Source organism: Musca vetustissima, unplaced genomic scaffold (assembly GCF_032173495.1).
Source record: "Musca vetustissima isolate MV318-11 ecotype Yass unplaced genomic scaffold, APGP_CSIRO_Mvet_v1 utg207238, whole genome shotgun sequence".
NCBI classification, from domain to species: domain Eukaryota; kingdom Metazoa; phylum Arthropoda; class Insecta; order Diptera; family Muscidae; genus Musca; species Musca vetustissima.
The window spans coordinates 1-21,080 of record NW_026883763.1 but is presented as its reverse complement, the minus strand read 5'-3'; the positions used below and the strand labels follow the sequence as shown (position 1 = coordinate 21,080).

Genomic DNA, 21,080 nt, shown 5'->3' with positions numbered 1-21,080 from the left:
AAATCCACGCCTTGTTTGGACCTTGAAAAAATATTCTTTAATCAAACCACGCCTTTTTCGGACCTTGAAAAAATATTATTTAATAAATCCACGCCTTGTTTGGACCTTGAAAAAATATTCTTTAATAAATCCACGCCTTTTATAGACCTTGAAAAAATATTCTTTAATAAATCCACGCCTTTTATAGACCTTGAAAAAATATTCTTTAATAAATCCACGCCTTTTATAGTCCTTGAAAAAATATTCTTTAATAAATCCACGCCTTTTATAGTCCATGAAAAAATATTCTTTAATAAATCCACGCCTTTTATAGTCCTTGAAAAAATATTCTTTAAAAAATCCACGCCTTGTGTGAGTCCTTGAAAAAATATTCTTTAAAAAAAATCCACGCCTTGTGTGAGTCCTTGAAAAAATATTCTTTAAAAAATCCACGCCCTGTGTGAGTCCTTGAAAAAATATTCTTTAAAAAATCCACGCCTTGTGTGAGTCCTTAAAAAATATTCTTTAAAAATCCACGCCTTGTGTGAGTCCTTAAAAAAATATTCTTTAAAAATCCACGCCTTGTGTGAGTCCTTGAAAAAATATTCTTTAAAAAATCCACGCCTTGTGTGAGTCCTTGAAAAAATATTCTTTAAAAAATCCACGCCTTGTGTGAGTCCTTGAAAAAATATTCTTTAAAAAATCCACGCCTTTTATAGACCTTAAAAAAGTATTCGTTAATAAATCCACGCCTTTTATAGACCTGGAAAAAATATTCTTTAATAAATCCACGCATCAGTTGGACCTTGAAAAAATATTTTTTAATAAATCCACGCCTCTTATAGTCGTTGAAAAAATATTCTTTAATAAATCCACGCCTTTTATAGACCTTGAAAAAATATTATTTAATAAATCCACGCCTCAGTTGGCCTTGAAAAATATTCTTTTATAAATCCACGCCTTTTATAGAATCCTTGAAAAAATATTCTTTAAAAAATCCACGCCTTGTTGAGACCTTGAAAAAATATTCTTTAAAAAATCCACGCCTTGTGTGAATCCTTGAAAAAATATTCTTTAAAAAATCCACGCCTTGTGTGAATCCTTGAAAAAATATTCTTTAATAAATCCACGCCTTTTATAGACCTTGAAAAAATATTCTTTAATAAATCCACGCCTTTTATAGACCTTGAAAAAATATTCTTTAATAAATCCACGCCTTTTATAGACCTTGAAAAAATATTCTTTAATAAATCCACGCCTTGTTGTGGTCCCTGAAAAAAATTCTTTAAAAAATCGAAGACCTGAAAAAAATATTGCCTGGAATGCCCAATTGAATTTTTTTAATGTTTTTTTCTCCTCTTCCCCCCGGTTACACTATAATAAATTACACTATAATAAATTTATTACTGTATATTAATTACTTATAAAATAAACACAATTTGGAAGGCCTTCGAAAAAGGTAGCCACAGGCCGTAGGTCGTGGTAGCGTATACACCATATTATTGGCTTTGCTTTTACTAATGAAATAATAAGTATACGCCACCCCCAAACCGAAAATTTGTTTAAACCAAAACAGACATCGATTGAATATTTCAACATTAAATGAGTGAATGTTTTCCATACTTAACATTATTAAATTGCATTCAGTTTTTTATTAACATGAACAAAACAACAACAACAAAAGAGAAAACTTGTTGATGTCACCAACACTCATTACATTTTAATGGTCTGGCATTATTTCAGGCACATTCTCATGTCATGCCAATGCGTCGCTGTGTGTGTGTGTGTGTGAATGTGCTGGTGTTTGTCGTTCATTGGTTGTGGTTCAGGCGTTTATATTTATTTATTCATTCAGTCATTTATTCGTTTATGTAGTTCTTCATGTATTCATTCAGGCAGTCATCCATTCATTCGAATATATTTATTCATTCCGCTATTTACTTTACAACATTTACCAACCAATCGACATTTTGTACCATCACCATCCACCCCCACCTATCACAGCCATACATAATCAACAGCAGTAACCGAAGAGGGATGGAGGAACAGCAGCCAGTCTGCCATGTAGCAGCCTTCCATTTTCCATCATTAACACTTGATATTTATCTGATAGAAGCTGAAAACTAAATGCAGTAGCAGCAGGAGGGTAGCAGCATCAGCCCAAAGTGCTGACAACAAAAGCTGGAAAACCTCAGAGCTTTTAGTCTAATTAAAATCGTTTAAAATCCCCTTTGGTCCATAAGAAAAATATATGTTGTATATCTGCAATTGAAATTATCAATGAGCGATTGAATGAACGATCGATCGAATGAATGAATGGAAAAGCGGGAAACAACATTTACTGTCATTCACCTAAATACACATTAATGTATACAAATCTGTTTTTTTTTAATGGTGGAATGGGGTATGTGGAGGGCAGGGAAAATATAAAAAATTGTGGGTTATAACAAAAAAAAAAGTAATTATTAAACTTTAAATCATTGGGAGCTAATTAAAGAAGATTTTTGATTTAATTTTTAAAAAAAATATTTTTTTTCAGTGATAAAAAACATTTTTTAAGCACCAATACACGGCGTGGATTTATTAAAGAATATTTTTTCAAGGACCAATACAAGGCGTGGATTTATAAAAGAATATTTTTTCAAGGACCAATACAAGGCGTGGATTTATAAAAGAATATTTTTTCTAGGCCCAACAAGGCGTGGATTTATAAAATAATATTTTTCAAGGGCCAACTGAGGCGTGGATTTATAAAAGAATATTTTTCAAGGCCCAACTGAGGCGTGGATTTATAAAAGAATATTTTTCAAGGGCCAACTGAGGCGTGGATTTATAAAATAATATTTTTTCAAGGACCATACAAGGCGTGGATTTATAAAATAATATTTTTTCAAGGACCAATACAAGGCGTGGATTTATAAAATAATATTTTTTCAAGGACCAATACAAGGCGTGGATTTATAAAATAATATTTTTTCAAGGACCAATACAAGGCGTGGATTTATAAAATAATATTTTTTCAAGGACCAATACAAGGCGTGGATTTATAAAATAATATTTTTATAAATTTATAAAATAATATTTTTTCAAGGACCAATACAAGGCGTGGATTTATAAAATAATATTTTTTCAAGGACCAATACAAGGCGTGGATTTATAAAATAATATTTTTTCAAGGACCAATACAAGGCGTGGATTTATAAAATAATATTTTTTCAAGGACCAATACAAGGCGTGGATTTATAAAATAATATTTTTTCAAGGACCAATACAAGGCGTGGATTTATAAAATAATATTTTTTCAAGGACCAATACAAGGCGTGGATTTATAAAATAATATTTTTTCAAGGACCAATACAAGGCGTGGATTTTTTTTTCAGGCGCCATTAGCCACCGACTTTTGAGGAATGCATTTCAAGCGCTTTTTATACCCACACTGTTGTACAGGGTATTATGTCTATGTGCATATGTATGTAACAGACAAAAATAATCCAGATGGACCCATGGTTTCTTATGAGAATATACAAAGAATCACTTTCTGAGTCGATTTATGTATGTCCGTTCGCCTTCTGTCTGTCCATGTTAAATTGTAAACCAAGTACAGGCCGCATTTATGATTCGAATTGGATGAAATTTGGCATAGCTCATTTATTTGGCCCAAGGGCGAACCCTATTGAAATTGGGAAAAATCGGTTCAGATTTAGAAATAGCTCCCATATATAGCTTCGTCCGATTTAAGGTAAATTGTGTATCAAAGTCACTATATATCCTCCGATTTGAACAAAATTTGGCACAGCGTACTGAATTAAGTCTAGAATGATGTGTGTTAAGTTTCGTGAAAATTGGTTCAGATTTAGATACAGCTCCCATATATAGCTTCCTCCGATTTAAGGTAAATGGTGTACCAAAGTACCTATATATCCTTCGATTTGCACGAAATTTGGCACAGCGTACTGAATTCAGTCCAAAATGATGTGTGCAAAGTTTCGTGAAAATCGGTTCAGATGTAGATATAGCTCCCGTATATAGTTTCGTCCGATTTTAGGTAAATAGTCCATTAAAGTCCCTATATATCTTTCGATTTGCGCGAAATTTGGCTCAGCGCAATGAATAAGCTCTAGAATGTTGTGTGTTAAGTTTCGTGAAAATTGGTTCAGATTTAGATATAGCTCCCATATATATTTTCATCCGATTTAGATAATCGTTACATAAAATACCCTATAGATCTTTCGATTTGCACGAAATTTGGCATAGTGTACTGAATTAAGTCCAAAACGATGTGTTCAAATTTTCGTGAAAATAGGTTCAGATTTAGATACAGCTCCAGTATATAGTTTCGCCCGATTTAAGTAAATGATGTACCAATGTCCCTATATATCTTTCGATTTGCACGAAATTTGGCATAGTGTACTGAATTAGGTCCAGAATGATGTGTGCACAGTTTCGTGAAAATCGGTTCAGATTTAGATATAGCTCCCATATATATTTTCATCCGATTTAAGGTAAATGTTGCATAAAACACCTTATATATATTTCGATTTGCACTAAATTTGGCATAGTGTACTGAAATATGGTCTAAATGATGTGTGCACAGTTTCGTGAAAATCGGTTCAGATTTAGATATAGCTCCCATATAGCTTCGTCCGATTTAAGGTAATTGATGCACCAAAATCTGTGAAAATCATTCTATTTACACAAAATTTGTCATAGCGTACTGACTTAAGTCTAGAATGGCGTGTGCTAAGTTTCGTGAAAATTGGTTCAGAATTAAATGTAGTTTCTATATATTTTTTCGTCCGATTTTATGTAATTGCTGCACCAATGTCCCTATATCTTTCGATTTGCACGAATTTTGTTATAGGATTCTGAATTAAGTCTAGAATGATGTTGCTAAGCTTAAATCCAGCCAATTGAAATTTAGCCATTAAATGGCCAATATACCAATAATACCAATACATATTTGCAAATGTATGTTCACTGTTTGTTAAGAGGATTATCATTTGATTGTGTTGAACAACAGGCAGCACTGTTTTCCGTCTGCAATTTAAACAAAAAAACCTCAATAGCAAAAAAATGATAAATAATGGAAAAAGAATTTATATAAATTAATTACAATATATTAAGAGAATTGTTTTTATTGAATTTGAATACCAACAACAACAACAAACACTTGCTAATCCAGCAATGACAAATTTGTTTACACTCAACTCAAACAAAAAACCAACAACACCAACAACCACATTCAAGTCTACTTCATGCAATTTATATTTTGCATCTACAAGCATAATAAATACTCCAAATCTTTGTCAGATTTTGTGAAAGGACGACTACTTAAAAACCTCTTAAAACTTTTGTCATTACAATGAGAAATAGTTCTTTGTTAGATGCAGCTACAAGGACATGTCGTGTTTTGTGTTTATTTTTGCTATTGTTGGTGACAATTAAAAGCACTAAAACTTCTAAAAATAATTTTGAAGTTTTTTTTCTTTTTTTTTTTTTTTTTTTAAAAATAATAAATGCCAAAACAAATAATAATACAAAAAGGCTTCAACGACGAGACACACTCAAACACATACATATACACAAAAGTTGCTCATGAAATCATCTTAAGACAGGAATGAATGAATAAATGTCTGAATAAGTGAATGAATGAATCCAAAAGCTGAGGAAATGCTTGAGGAATTAAAAAGCACTTTGTGGCTAAATACCAAATACACTCAAATTAAAAATGTCTGAAGGCTTTTAAAACGATGAGGAATTTTACAAAATGAGTGAAAATTTTATACTTTTTTAATGGAGAATATTTTTCAAAGACATTCAAAGTGGTGGATATTAAAGAAAATTATTATTAATCAAAGACTATCAGAGGAGTGGATTTTTAAAGACTATTTTCCAAGGACTATCAGTAAAGTTCATATTAATAAAAATATTTTGAAGGACTGTCAGAGGTGCGGCTTCTTTAGAGAATTGGTTTTTTCCAAAAACTATTTAAGATGGGAATTTAAAAGGCATATTTTAAAAGAGCTATAAGATGAGTGGATTTAAAAGATAAGATAAGATAAGATAAGATAATATTTGTTCAAGGACTATAACGAGGGCGGGTTTTAAAAGGAATATTTTTTCAAGGAGGCGTTCATTTTTAAAGCGACTTTCTTTCACGGATTATATAATAAGTGTGGATTTTTAAAAATATTTTTAGGGACTATAACAAGCTTGGATTTTTAAAATGTTATTTTTTCCAGGACTATAAGAGGCTTGAATTAGTAAAGGGATAATTTTTCATAGACTGAAAGAGGCGTGTATGTAAAAAATATTTTTTTCAAGAAAAATATAGGGGAGCTTTTTAAATAAATTTTAAATATATTTGAAAAGGATTGGATTTTTCAAAGAATATTTTTGAAGATGTATGGATCTTGTAAGGAATATTTCTGAAGAGGACGATACAAGACGTTAATTTTTTAAAAAATATTTTAGAAGAGGAGTGGATATTTTTAAAATAATATTTTTTCAAGGACTTCAATAGGCGTGGATTATGTAAATGAATATTTTTTTAAATACCAACCCAAGGACTTCAATAGGCGTGGATTTCACAAACTATACTTTTTCACGGACTTCATTAGGCGTGGATTTTTAAAGCAATATTTTTCCAAGAACTTGAATAGGCGTCGATTTTTAAGGCAATATCTTTTCAAGGACTTAAATAGGATTGGATTTCGTAAAAAATATTTGTTCAAGGACTTCACTAGGCGTGGACTTTTAAAGCAATATTTTTTAAGGACATCGATAGGGGTGGATTTTTAAAGCAATATTTTTTAAGGGCATCAATAGGGGTGGATTTTTAAAGTAATATTTTTTCAAGGACTTCAATAGGCGGGCATTTCTTAAAGAATATTTTTTCCAGGACTTCAATAGGCGTGGATTTATAAAAGAATAGTTTTTCTAAGATTTCACTAGTCGTGGACTTTTAAAGCAATATTTTTCAAGGACATCAATAGGGTTGGATTTGTAAAGCAATATTTTTCAAGGACCATCCATACGAGGCGTGGATTTTGTAAAGCAATATTTTTCAAGGACCATCCATACGAGGCGTGGATTTTGTAAAGCAATATTTTTCAAGGACATCAATAGGGTTGGATTTGTAAAGCAATATCTTTTCAAGGACTTGTGGACTTCATAAGGATATTTTATAAAAAGCATTTTTCAATGTACTATTACTTGTGTAGATTTTATAAGAAAGATTTTTCCAAGGACTACAACATGCGTTGATTTATAAGGAATAGTTTTTTCAAGGACTCGTAGGATTCGTAGATTTCATAAGCAATATTATTTCAAGAACTATATAAAGGGTGGCTTTTGTGATGGTTTTTGACGTGTTTTTTAAATAAAATTTCTCGGGGCCTCCAAGAAGCGTATTATTTTAGAAAATTGTTTTTCAGAGTTTATTTGAAGCGAGGACTATTAAAGAATTGTTTTAATGAACCATGTCCCTGTATGTTCGTTGAAATCACAATAGAAGTCTCACTATTTAAGATAGAGTATTGCCCATGCATTTCCACAACTCTTATGATGTGAATATGTTGGGCAAGTTTTTTTTACCGAATTGGCTATAATTTAATATTTAAAAATATCATTGAATAACTCGTGCTAGTTTTTTGTGTTGGCCCACTATTCACGGTTGCCCTCTAAAATTTCGATATTTTGGCAGAGTTTCAAACAATTGTGCAAACAAATTCGTAATTCAGTATTTTGAACTTTCATAGAAAAAATTCTACCAAGAACCTATTAATATTAACCTTAGTTTCATTATGTGCCCCATATAATAGTTCGGTATTCCCGGCACATTTTTCATCCGTATTGGCTCTAGTTTATATTTAGATGTTAAAACTTCCTAATTATAGTTTGGCGCGGACGAATATAAAAACGATTTTACTTGTTTGTTTTAGTTTTCCATGAAGTTATTCATATCGTGTTATATTTATTTTCGTTTTTTTCTCGAGTGTATATATCTAGCATATTGACACTTTAAGAATTTCACTTAAGGCCAACTACAACAACAACGACTAGAACAATAAAAACTTCAAACAACACTATAGCTAGCCCAAACAATATAATAGTGTTAGCTTTAAAAAACTCAACAACAAACTAAGTTTAAAATTAGAAAAACAAAACCCATTTTTTAATAGATGTTAAACTTTATCCAGGTCTAGCATTAACAAAACGAACACGAACAAACTTCAAAAGGCTGCAAGGTAAACCAGCCACACAACAGCAACAAAAACAAACAATCAGGTCAACTGCATAGAAAAATAAACTTCATTCACGACAATTGCAAAAGTACAAAACAAATAAATAGATAGGTCGGTCGGTCTGTAGATAAGTTGTTCATATCAAACAAAGTGAGTACCTGTTAGAATTAAACAATAAAAGATCAAACATAATTAAACTTTGTGCAATAATGGATCATGGTGATATGGATTATGTGTTTTGTACAAGTGGTACTTATTTTAATATGTGAACACAGCGGAACGGGGGAGGTCAGCTGAAATGAAGTCCTTAGACAGACAATTAAGTACACTTTAGATTTTTTCAAGGAGTATAAAAGGCGTAGATTTTTTAATGACTATCACAGGTTTGAAGTTTATGAAGAATATTTTTTCAAGCCCTATAAAAAGCGAGGATTCTTTAAGGCCTACAAAAAGCGTGAATTTTTAAACAATATTTTTGAAAAGACCATTTCAAGGCGTGGATGTTTTAAACAATATTTTTTCAAAGACCATTTCAAGGCGTGGATTTTTTAAACAATATTTTTTCAAAGACCATTTCAAGGCGAGGATTTTTTAAACAATATTTTTTTATTACTCGAAAAGTTTCATAATTCGTTAGTTACTAAATGGGAACCATATTTTATAACTTTATCCTGGATCTACATAACTTTGATATGAACTAGGACACATCCAAGGTGTGAAGACCTTCCCTATTTTGTAGCATGTTTATTCCCTTCACCACACTGTGGTACAGGGTATTATGTCTTTGTGCATATGTTTGTAACAGGCAAAAGGAATCGAGATAGACCCATAGTCGATATACGCATGTCCGTCCGTCCGTCCATGTATTTTTGTGAACAAAGTACAGGTCGCATTTATGATCCGATTTGGATGAAATTTGGCACAGTTCACTTATTTGGCCCAGGGACGAACCCTATTGAAATTGAGAAAAATCGGTTCAGATTTAGATATAGCTCCCATATATATTTTCGTCCGATTTAAGGTAAATGGTGCACCAAAGTCCCTATATATCGTTCGATTTGCACGAAATTTGGCACAGCGTAATGAATTAAGCCTAGAATAATGTCTGCCAAGTTTCGTAAAAATCGGTCCAGATTAAGATATAGCTCCCATATATAGTTTCGTCCGATTTTATGTAAATGGTGCACCAAAGTCCCTTTATATCGTTCGATTTGCAAGAAATTTGGCATGACGTACTTAATTGAGCTTAGAGTGATGTCTGCCAAGTTTCGTGAAAATCGGTCCAGATTTAGATATAGCTCCCATATATAGTTTCGTCCGATTTTATGTAAGTGATGCACCAAAGTGCCTATATATATTTCAATTTGCACGAAATTTGGCATAACGTACTTAATAGAGCCTAGAGTGCTTTATGCCAAGTTTCCTGGAATGATGTGTGCTGAGTTTCGTGAAAATCGGTTCAGATTAAGATATATATATATATATATTTCCGTCAGATTTAATGTAAATAATGCACCAAAGTTCTAATATTGCATAGATCGATTGATTTTAAGTAATTGACACACCAAGGAACCAATATATGATTGAAAGAACAAAACGTACTGAAATTAGTATAACCCAACCTGTGAATTAATTATATTAGGACTATAACTTCAGATTTATGCTCGTTGGAAGGGTAACATTTCGTAGTAAAAACAATTAGTTTGCGGTTTTTAGTTTGTTTCATTCAGTTGTGAGTTACGGGGTGGTAAAAATGGAAGTGAACAAAGAGAAAATTCGGTACATTTTACAGTTTTTCTTTGACAAAGGTAAAATGCATGCCAAACGGCTAAAATTGTGAATGGTGTTTATGGTTTCGATACTGTAACAGCTAATTATGTCCAATTTTCGTTTCGTAGATTCCGTTCAGGAATTTTTGATGCTAAAAATATACCTCTCACAGGTAGCCCTGTCGTCGAAAATGTCGGTGAAATTATCGAAGTTGGCCGGTATGTTGAGAGTCATAACATCGTCCAGGAGCTAGAAATCGACCATAAAACTGTTTTAAATAATTTACACAAAACAAAGAATTGGCCAAAAGGAAAGGTGTCGTGTTCCATCAGGACAACGCCAGGCAACACACACCTACAGTGACTCGCCAGAAATTTGGGGTACTTGTTTGGGAAGTTTTAATGCATCCGCCATACAGTCTGGGTTTGGCACCAAGCGATTATCATATTCTTCTTGCATTGCAAAATTTCTTTAATGATAAAAAATTGTTATCTAGGGAGGATTGTGAAAATCGACTACTAGATTTTTTTTGCAAATAGGGAGCAGGACTTCAATGAGAGAGGTATTATAAAGTTACGTTTAAAATGGCAACAAATCATACCCCAAATCGCCCAAATCGGACATTCTGAAGCATGTTAAATAAAGTCCTATAATTCATATATAAATAGTGGATTTCTTTTTCCCAAAATTAATATTAAATTTTGGCCGATTTCAAGTCAGTGTTCCCCCATGATGATGGTTCCACGTTTATTTTATCGACAGGTTATTGTACATATTCGACCAAAATTTTTAGATGAGGACGTATGTTATACTTGGTTTTTATTGAAATATATCTTACAGTACCTAACAATAATAATCCTAGGAGCATCTCTTGTATATACCAATACTGGGTAACATATGGTTGGCCCCGACTCAATTTTAATCTTTCCTTAGTGTTTTTTAAGAAAAAAATCCATAAGTAAATTAATGTCAAAATATAAAACGCAACAAATTAAGTCGTGTCAGACAGATTTTCAATACAAATCTTCAACTTTTATTTACATTCACAATATTCAGACCGTAGAATTATGAACTCAATATAATAAAAAAAATAAAATTCATATATGAATTATATATCTGCTGAATTATGATTTTCATAACATTCCAGCACAACATGACATTGAAATATTATTTGGAATACGAAACAGTATTACCACCCATAAATCTGCTCCATTGTAATATGTTTGTTGAAATTAAACGAAAAAAAAATGGATTATAAATAAAAAAGGTCACAAGAAAAATCCCGCCAACAATTCAAAAATCCCACACAAATCTAAGTGCAAAAGTCTACGAATTTCAATTTACCATGAATTTGGATTTTTCATTATTTTTTTCTGTAAATTCTAAAACGTTTATGGCAGACAAAATGCTATTAAATGATAAAATCTTTGGGTAACAATAATGATGTTGTCCCGCGTGTTGGCAGCTATTATTGAATTTTCGTTGGCTAACGAACTCATTAGGTATTTTAATAAAAAAACACATAGACACACACACATATTTTTGCTATTTGATTTATGGCAAAAAAAAGATTTTTTGGTTATAGAACACTTACTCACATTTGAACCATAAAACAATTAAGAATTTTGCCAAGGCACAATGAAGATGACACAACCGAGTCAGCAGTTGACAATTGTTAGCCGTTAGCAATGGGACACCAACAGATATCCATTGCCAGCCATATCTGTTGGCACTCACATCCTTTGGGCTTTTCTTCTCGTTGTTTTCTTTTTTTTCTGTGGACACAAAACGACAACATGTTGGCTAACACTCTACTCTGCTCGTCCATTCTTCCTTTCATTCCTTCATTCATTTTTGTTTCTTTTTTCTTTCTTCTTTTTTCTGTTACAGTTTTAGCACTTATCTTCGTTCTCTACAATCGTAAACGTAAAACGACAAATAAAAAACGTAACGGCCCAGAAAAAGATGTACGTGAAACCGTGATTAGTTACGACGATGAGGGTGGCGGCGAGGATGATATGACAGCGTTTGATATAACACCGCTGCAGATACCGATCGGACAGGGTGGTACAATGCCACCGGATATAGCTGCCTGCAAGGTGCCAATAATATGTGAGTATAATTTCTATTTGTCTGTGTGTGTGTATGTAGGTGTATATAGAGAGGCAATAGGTATGTGCTGTTTATTGTTGTATATATTTGAGAGTGTGTGTTCGAGATAGATTGGGCGGCAGACTCCTCTGCAGAGTTGTGTGTATATGTGTGCGAGTATGGGTAACTAAGTTGTTTATTTGTATTTTGTTATTGACATTTCTGTTAGAATGTGTATATTTGTATATTTGCTTTACCAGATTGTTGCTGATGTTTACAAAAAGGAGAAGTTAACGTTTATATCTTAAAAAGGCACGTAAAATATTAAAAAGCGGATTTTATTTGCTGTCCCGCCACTACCCCAAACCTGTTATTGCCACAATTCAATTTGTGTTTACCTGATGCCGAAGTAGGACAGTGGTACTAGTGGAAAATTATATTTGTAAAAAGTAAAGACATTGATAAGTTCAACCTACGGAACATTTATACCCTGCACAATGTGGATCTTATGTATAATATCAAAATCTGTGGAGATATTAACAAATATATATTTTTGAAACTCCGCAAACCTGGAATGCCATATTACTGTAACTTCGGTGAGAAAATGATACAGAACATGTCGTGAAACCGTTCTATGGAGGTATACCAAAACATGGATCCATATTTCCCATTTCGAATATCAAATTTCCTAAGAGTATTAATGTATGTCCGTCCCATCCCGTATATAAAAGTCCCGCCAAGTTTTAGGTTCTGTGATGATCCCATCCATATTTTTCAATCCAATAGACTATAATTTGTTAGTCGAGGTTCTTAGTGGGTACAAAACTTATTTTTGAAAAAAATCTCAATATAGACACATGTCTGCAAATAGAACCCCATAACAAGGGCTTAAAGCTTATAGCTGAATTTCATTCCTCAATGGGCTGTAATTTGGGATTTAGGACATTCTGGTATTAAATAAGGATACCTCCAGGACTTCCATAAAATATTTCATGGAATTTTACAAGACCTACTGGTCTTTTAAAACAAGAGCTCCGGGTGTTTTTTTAAGAAGACGGTTCTTAATCCTGGTCTTCTATAAGAAGTCGTACTAGTCATAAATAAAACATAGGATCTACTTGTCCTCTATAAGAGGACCTATTTGTTTCATGGTTTTCTCTAAAGATATCCTGATCCTCCATAAGAAGACAACCTGGTATTCAATAAGAAGACCTCCTGATATTCTACAAGAATACTTTTATAAGAAGGCCTCCTGGGATTCTGTAAACAGACCCCTGGTCTTCTAAAAGAACACCTGCTACTAATAAAAGAGGAATTACTGCCTTCCATAAGAAATCCTCCTGGTCTTCTATGAAAATAGCCACTGGCCTTCTACAGATTCTACAGATGATTTCCTGGTCCACCATAACAAGACAACTTATTCTTCTTTAAGAATCTCCTGGTTATATATAAGAAAACCTGCTGGCTCCTGGTCTTCTATATGAAGACCTCCCGGTCTACTAAAAATAAGTCCTTTTGTTCTTATAAAAGAAAACCTCCTGGTAGTCTATAATAAGGCATCGTGGCCTTCTATGAGAATACCTACTGGTCTCCTATAAAAGGACCTACTGGCCTTCCATGAGAAGTCCTCCTGGTGTTCCATAAGAAGAACTCCTTGTCTTTCATAAAAAGACCTATTGTTCTTCTGCAGGAAGACCTATTGGCCTTCTATTAGTCTTCTATATTGGTCTTCTTAAAGAAGACCTCCTGGCCTTCCATAAGAAAATCTCCTTGTCTTCCATAAGAAGTCCTCTCCTCTATGAGGAAGACCTTCAGCTCTTCTATGAGGAAGACCTTCAGCTCTTCTATGAGGAAGACCTTGAGCTCTTCTATGAGGAAGACCTTGAGCTCTTCTATGAGGAAGACCTTCAGCTCTTCTATGAGGAAGACCTTCAGCTCTTCTATGAGGAAGACCTTCAGCTCTTCTATGAGGAAGACCTTCAGCTCTTCTATGAGGAAGACCTTCAGCTCTTCTATGAGGAAGACCTTCAGCTCTTCTATGAGGAAGACCTTCAGCTCTTCTATGAGGAAGACCTTCAGCTCTTCTATGAGGAAGACCTTCAGCTCTTCTATGAGGAAGACCTTCAGCTCTTCTATGAGGAAGACCTTCAGCTCTTCTATGAGGAAGACCTTCAGCTCTTCTATGAGTGAGAAGACCTTCAGCTCTTCGATATGAAAAGACCTTTAGCTCTTCTATATGAGAAGACCTTTAGCTCTTCTATATGAGAAGACCTTTAGCTCTTCTATATGAGAAGACCATTAGCTCTTCTATATGAGAAGACCTTCAGCTCTTATATGAGAAGACCTTCAGCTCTTCTATATGAGAAGACCTTCAGCTCTTCTATATGAGAAGACCTTTAGCTCTTCCATATGAGAAGACTTTCAGCTCTTGTATATGAGAAGACCTTCAGCTCTTCTATATGAGAAGACCTTCAGCTCTTCTATATGCGAAGAAGAAGGAAGATATTCAGATCTTCCAAGAAAAAAACATTCGTTCTGATATGGGGATGACTTCTGCTGAAGGTTAGGAAAATATATTTACCTTCTGTAGAAAACTCCTTTGGGATTCCTCCAAACATTCAATAAAAGGAGTTGGTTTTTATGTTTCTTAAAATTTGCCTCGTTTTAAAGCTTAATTTTATTTTATTTACAAGAACATGCGATTTTATTTGCATCGCAATTCTTTTGTTTCAAAAAAAAAAAAAAAAACCTTGAAATAAAGAACAAAATCCACTGTTTGTTATTCAATTTATGAACAACAAGTTGTTTGTGACTTTTAAAATATTTCTGTTTACCGCGTACAACGGACCCTCCTCTACTCGTTCATAATCAACAACCCTCGCATATTCTCACACATACTCTATGTATATATGTGTGTGTATGTGTGCATTGGAGTGTTTACGTATTTAACTTTACCATTTTTGATTGTGTGTATATGTGTTTTTTTATGTTTTTTGCATTTCGCCCTACTTTCCAGATCCAGTTGTGACATTGATGCCCGGTCAGGAATTGAATGTGGGGTTTTTAATGGAGGAACGCAAAAAACGTTGTGATAAAGACATCAATGCGCCACCTTTCGATGATTTGCGTAATTTTACCTATGAGGGGAGTGGGAGCATAGCGGAGTCCTTAAGTTCGTTAGCATCAGGTAAGTGCAGTTGGCTATTGTTTTCCTCTACTTTTTCCACTCATAACTTGAAAGATGTAAACCTGCATTTTTATGAGATTTCATGGTGCGAATGAAGGGTTCCATGGAACGTCATAGCAATTTTAGCCATTTAACAAGCAGTGCATTTGTATAAGTATTCCAATGATTTCGTGAGAAAAAAATCCGACATTGTTGTTTTCCCTTTCATTACATAGAAAACGAAGATGAAAAGTATACTTAATAAGCAGTGGGTTTTGTTATTATGATTATGCTATAAAAGACCTTGTTGATGGTGATGTTTGCTGGTTTTATGGAAAATAAATTATTATGAAGTTCACTGTTATTACATTGTAAATTTAATTAATTTTATGAAAAATGTGTTAAAGTTTTTCTTAAATATATGAAAAAAAATTATAAAACATGTGACAAAGCACTGATTTTTTTAAAGCATCTTTATACCCTACACAACCTTGTTGTCAGGGTATTATAGCTTTGTGCAGCCCCAAAAGTTTGTAACCCTTCGAAATATTAGTCCTAGACCCACTTTTAAGTATATCTCAAATAGCTGAGTCGATGTAGACATGTGTGTCCGTCCGTCCGTCTGTCCATTATAATTTGTAAACACGATACAGGCCACAGTTATGGACCAATCTTCACGAAATTTGGCATGTAGGATGGGTTCTGGTCAATGAAGACCCCTATTGTTTTTGGTAAATTAATATTTAGTCGGTTTTTCTGGGCGTTCCAGAGGCCGCAGTTATGGTCCGAACATAGTGAAATTTTACATGGAGGGGGGTGTCGGGCAAAAGAATAAGCATGCCTGTTTTCATAAAGATCGGTCAATATTTAGCGGGTCAAATGGACCCAGACTTCGGTGTGAAAAATTACGAACTGTTTATTCTAGGGCGTATATTCTTGCTCCTGAAGGACATATACACGAAAAGTTGATCGTATATCCACGAGGATTTGTTGACCTTTAAATTGATACCAATTATATGGTTGTGTATACTCTGATGTGGGACTTATACGTAATTAGGTCAAGGTGACTATGTGCATAGTATTGATATTACTCTATTAGAGAACGGAAATGTCGCGCTGATCGCTTTGAAATTGTACATGAAGTTCCGATTATGGTCAAGGACGACGCCTATAGTTTGCGGTGAAGTTGAGATTTCATTCAGTGAACCGAAAACTGTAATTTTTGTCAGATTTTCTAGTCGATCCAGAGGCAATTATTATATGCAGAACACCACATATTTTACAAGGTGAAGGGGATATGACCAAATACTTAGAGCGGCTGTTTAGATGATGATCGGTCAATATTCAAGATCTATAATCAGTAAAAAGTGTGCAAATATCACAAAATATTGCCCAGGCTCAGAATATAGAACCGCAGAAAGTTTACTTTTCGTGGTAGTTGTGTAGGGTATCATATGGTTGGCCCCGTCCGACTATACTGCTCCGCTCACTAGTTTTTTTTTTAATTTATAATTTTTAAAATTGGGGCAAATGATTGGAATAAATATATGGACATGCCAAGCTTTTTTTTAATTTAAATATTATTGGTCATTTGAGGGGGCAAACCACAAGGTGGGATCCAACGGGCATTGGTACATTGGATACCAAAAAAAGCTCAAAATAATAAAAGACAACCTCCAGTTTATTCATATAAAGACTTCTTGTAAAATACCATATGTTCCTGTGCACCAGTATGCGAAATTGGTCGAATATATTGGTTGGGAAAAAAGAAATCCATTATTTTTTCGGCAGTGGGCTGTACTGATAGATTTCTCGTAAAGTATCAATCAAACAATTTCAGATTTCTGCTCGTTGGAAGGGTGACATTTCGAGGTAAAAAATATTTGCTGTCTTTTGTTTGGTACATTCAGTTGTGAGTTACAGGGTGTTAACAATGGAAGCGAACAAGGAGAAAATTCGGTACCTTTTACGAAAATACAATCCAAGTGTGTATGGTGTTTGTGGTTCCGATACTGTAACAGCCAATTATGTGCAATTTTGGTTTCGTAGATTCCGTTCAAGAACTTTTAATGTTAAAGATACACCTCTTACAGATAGGCCAGTCGTCGAAAATGTTGATAAAATCGGAGAAATGATCGAAGTTGACCGCAGTCGACTGTTCGAAATCGCCCAGGAACTAAAAATCGACCATAAAACTGTTTTAAACCATTTATAATTGACTAGAAACGGCCAGAATTGGTCAACAGGAAAAGGTTCGGGTGCACCAGGAGAACGCTAGGCCACACCCATCTACAGTAACACGCTAAAAACTTCGGGAGCTTGATTGGGAAGTTTTTAATTTTTAATGCATCCGCCATACAGTCCAGGCTTGGCGCCAAGCGACTATCATCATCTTCTTGTATTGCTAAATTTCTTTAATGATTAAAAATTGGTATATAGAAAATCGACTTCTAGAGTTTTTTTGCAAATAAAGAGCTGGACTTCTATGAGAGAGGCATTATGAAGTTAACTTTAAAAGTGGCAACAAATCATACAACAATACGGTGCCCAAATCGGACATTGCGAAGCATGTTTAATAAAATCATATAGTTCATATAGAAACCAGTAAGGAAAGTAGTAAAATCGAACGGGGACGACTATATGATACCCTTCACCACTTTGGGTATATGCTACATATGTATCCTAACAGGCGTCGCGTTTTTGTTATATATATATATATATATCTGAACCGATTTCAGGGAAACTTGCCAGAGACTAATTTATATTACTTCACTACGTTGTGTCAATCGGCCTAGCTATGGATTTTTTCACGAAGCTTAGCAACATCATTCTAGACATAATTCAGTACCATATACCAAAATTCGTGCAAATCGAAAGATATATAGGGACATTGGTGCACCAATTACATAAAATCGGACGAAAATATATATGGGAGCTATATCGAAATCTAAACCGATTTTCACGAAACTTTGCACTCATCATTCTACACTTAATTCAGATTTCCAAGGACTTTAGTTTACTATTTACCTAAAATCTGGCAAAACTATATTGGGGGTATATCTAAATCTGAACCGATTTTCAGGAAACTTAGCACACATCATTCTAGACCTTATTTATTACGCTGTGCCAACTTTCCTGCAAACCGACAGATATATAGAGACTTTGGTACACCATTTACAATAAATCGGACGAAAATGTATATGGGAGCTATATCTAAATCTTAACCGATTGGTCCCAATTGCAATGGGGTTCGTGCTTGGGCCAAGCAAATGAGCTGTGACAAATTTCATCCAATTCGGATCATAAATACGACCTGTACTTTGTTAACAATTTAACATTGACAGACGGACCGACGAACTGACATGCATAAATCGACTCAGAAAGTGATTATGTGCATATTCTCAAATGGAACCATGGGTCTATCTCGACTATTTTTGCCTGTTACAAACGTATGCACAAAGACATAATACCCTGTACCACAGTGTGGTGAAGGGTATAATTATGGATTTCTTTTTCCCCAAACTAATATATGTCCATGTTCGTCCGTAGGGCTGTCCGAAATCACGATATAGATGGTATTATTAATATAGTACTTTTATAATGTACACATGCATTTCTATTTCTCCTAGAATCTTTGGTATTGAAAATGGTGTATATAAGTCGACGTTTTTATATAGCTTCCATATAAGGTTATCCCAAATATTCATTATTTGGGGATTTTTTTTTTTTTTTTTTTTGGTTCCCATATGTTAATGCATCTTACTTACTTTGCTGGCTTGTGGCAGAACATTTGTTTAATAAGCCGAGTCTAAATATATTTCCAGGCCCGTCGATTTTGTGCGCAGTTCCAATTTTATAACCCATTTTTTGAAATGTTGTTTTCACTTGATCTTTGCATCGAATTCGTGGCCTTCCTCTTCTGCGTGAACCATCAGTTGGCTTGCTTTTATATGCCTTTTGAACTGGGCCATCCTCATCCATTCTCACAACATGACCTAGGCAACTTAGTCGTTGCAGCTCAAGTTCTCAAAAAGTATTTCCAAAATCCCAGCCTTTATCTAACACCGTTGGACCAAGACCGACCCTCACCGCAAATTTTAAGATTGTAGCTTCAGCCATTTCGTCTGGGCGTTGATGAATAGTTAAGCGAGTCAAAAATTGCCAAGCGCGTCGGTCTTGTGCTTTTCCAATTCGTCCACTTGATCTTTCCATCAAATTGGCCTTGGCCTTCCCCTTCAGCATTAACCATTATCGTTTTTTATACCTTTAGAGCCGTAGCCGCTGCAGCTCGGTACGTATGACTATGTCGATGTCCGAGAATAGATGGTACAGGGTTCATTTGACGGCGATATTCACCGTCAACGCAGATAGGGCCGTAGATCTTTCGAAGAAATTTTCTCTCAAACACTTCAAGAGCTGCCTCATCTACTTGCGCAAGTTCCCATGCTTCAGAGCCATACAACAACCAACAGTCTTAACGTCTTGTAGAGAGTGAGTTTGATCTGGCGAGAAGTGGACTTGTTTCTAAACTACTTACTTAGACCATAGTAGCATTTGTTGGCCAACACTATTGGGTATTTGGCTCTTATTGGGTGTTAAATCTTCCTGCCAAAAAGTTACCATGGCATAACTCTAAGTCCTCCAACGATTACAAGCATTTTAAATGTAAACCGAACATAACGACGATATGTATACCCTACGCAACTATGTTGTCAGGGTATAATAACTTTGTGTAGCCCCAAAAGTTTGTAACCGATCGTCATATCTCGACTAGCTGAGTCGATCTAGACATGTGTGTCCGTCCGTCTGTCCATTATAATTTGTAAACACGATACAGCCCACAGTTTTGTTTTTGGTAAAGATCGGTTAATATTTGCCCCTGAAGGACATAGACCCGAGGAGTTGATAATATATCCAAGAGGAGTGATTGCCCTTTAAATTGGCACCAATTATATTGTTGTGTGTACTCGGATGTGGGAGATACACTTAAATATTTATTGGTGCTTACATAGTGAGATATTATTCAGTAACCCACTACCATACTAGAGGGCGGAAATATAGCGCTGATCGCTTTGAAATGTTCCACGAGGATCCAGTTGTGGTCAAGGACAACGCCTACAATTGTCGGTGATGATCAGATAATAATTTGGGAAGAATTGGAAAACTTAATTTGTTTGTGTTTTTTTTTTCGACTAGCCGAACATCACAACTCATGGTGAAGGGAATCTGAACAAGTAATTATAAGAGATGCACTGAATATTAGTAATATTCGGAATATATGTCAGTGTAAGGAAGAGGTTCTGTTGACCTCTAATCGGGCAAGAGGTTGCAAATATCACGAAATATTACCCAGGCTCGGAATAAAAATCCGCAGAAAGATAGAGTTATGTGGTAGTTGTGTAGGGTATCGTATGGTCGGCCCCATCCGTCTATACAGCTCCGCTCAGTATGTTTGTTTGTTTAAAAACTTTTTGGCCTTTACACCACTTACAGGCAAAATCACAACCTTTTCTACTTCTTATGTGAAACGATTAGCCGAATATAATCACTTTCAATTTCCTCTTTCATTAAAATTCATAGACATAATTTTATGGACACCTAAGAGGCAACCTTGCCTTAAAAAACAAAAAAATCATTTATTAACTTTTGATAAAATTACAATTAACAAATTATTTTGCTAACAAATTTCCTGCTTTCTTCTATTTTAGGCACCGACGATGAGAATCAAGACTTTAATTACTTAGAAACGTGGGGTCCCCGTTTCAATGCTTTGGCGGCATTATATCTGCAAGAAAAAACAAAATTGAAACAGCAATACGTAATCTTAA

The 21,080-nt window shown here is 34.4% G+C and overlaps 1 protein-coding gene across 1 annotated transcript in view; it reads left to right on the top strand.

Moving 5' to 3' along the window:
- Positions 1–21,070, top strand: part of LOC133330786 (putative neural-cadherin 2) — a gene marked incomplete at both ends in the record, with an annotated part of 42,401 nt that extends 21,331 nt beyond the window's left edge. The window contains 3 exons of the mRNA XM_061539194.1: positions 11,886–12,107; positions 15,103–15,273; positions 20,961–21,070. Of these exons, the coding sequence (XP_061395178.1) occupies positions 11,886–12,107; positions 15,103–15,273; positions 20,961–21,070 (503 nt within the window). The remainder of the gene's footprint in view (positions 1–11,885; positions 12,108–15,102; positions 15,274–20,960) is intronic.
- Positions 21,071–21,080: the final 10 nt, after the last annotated feature.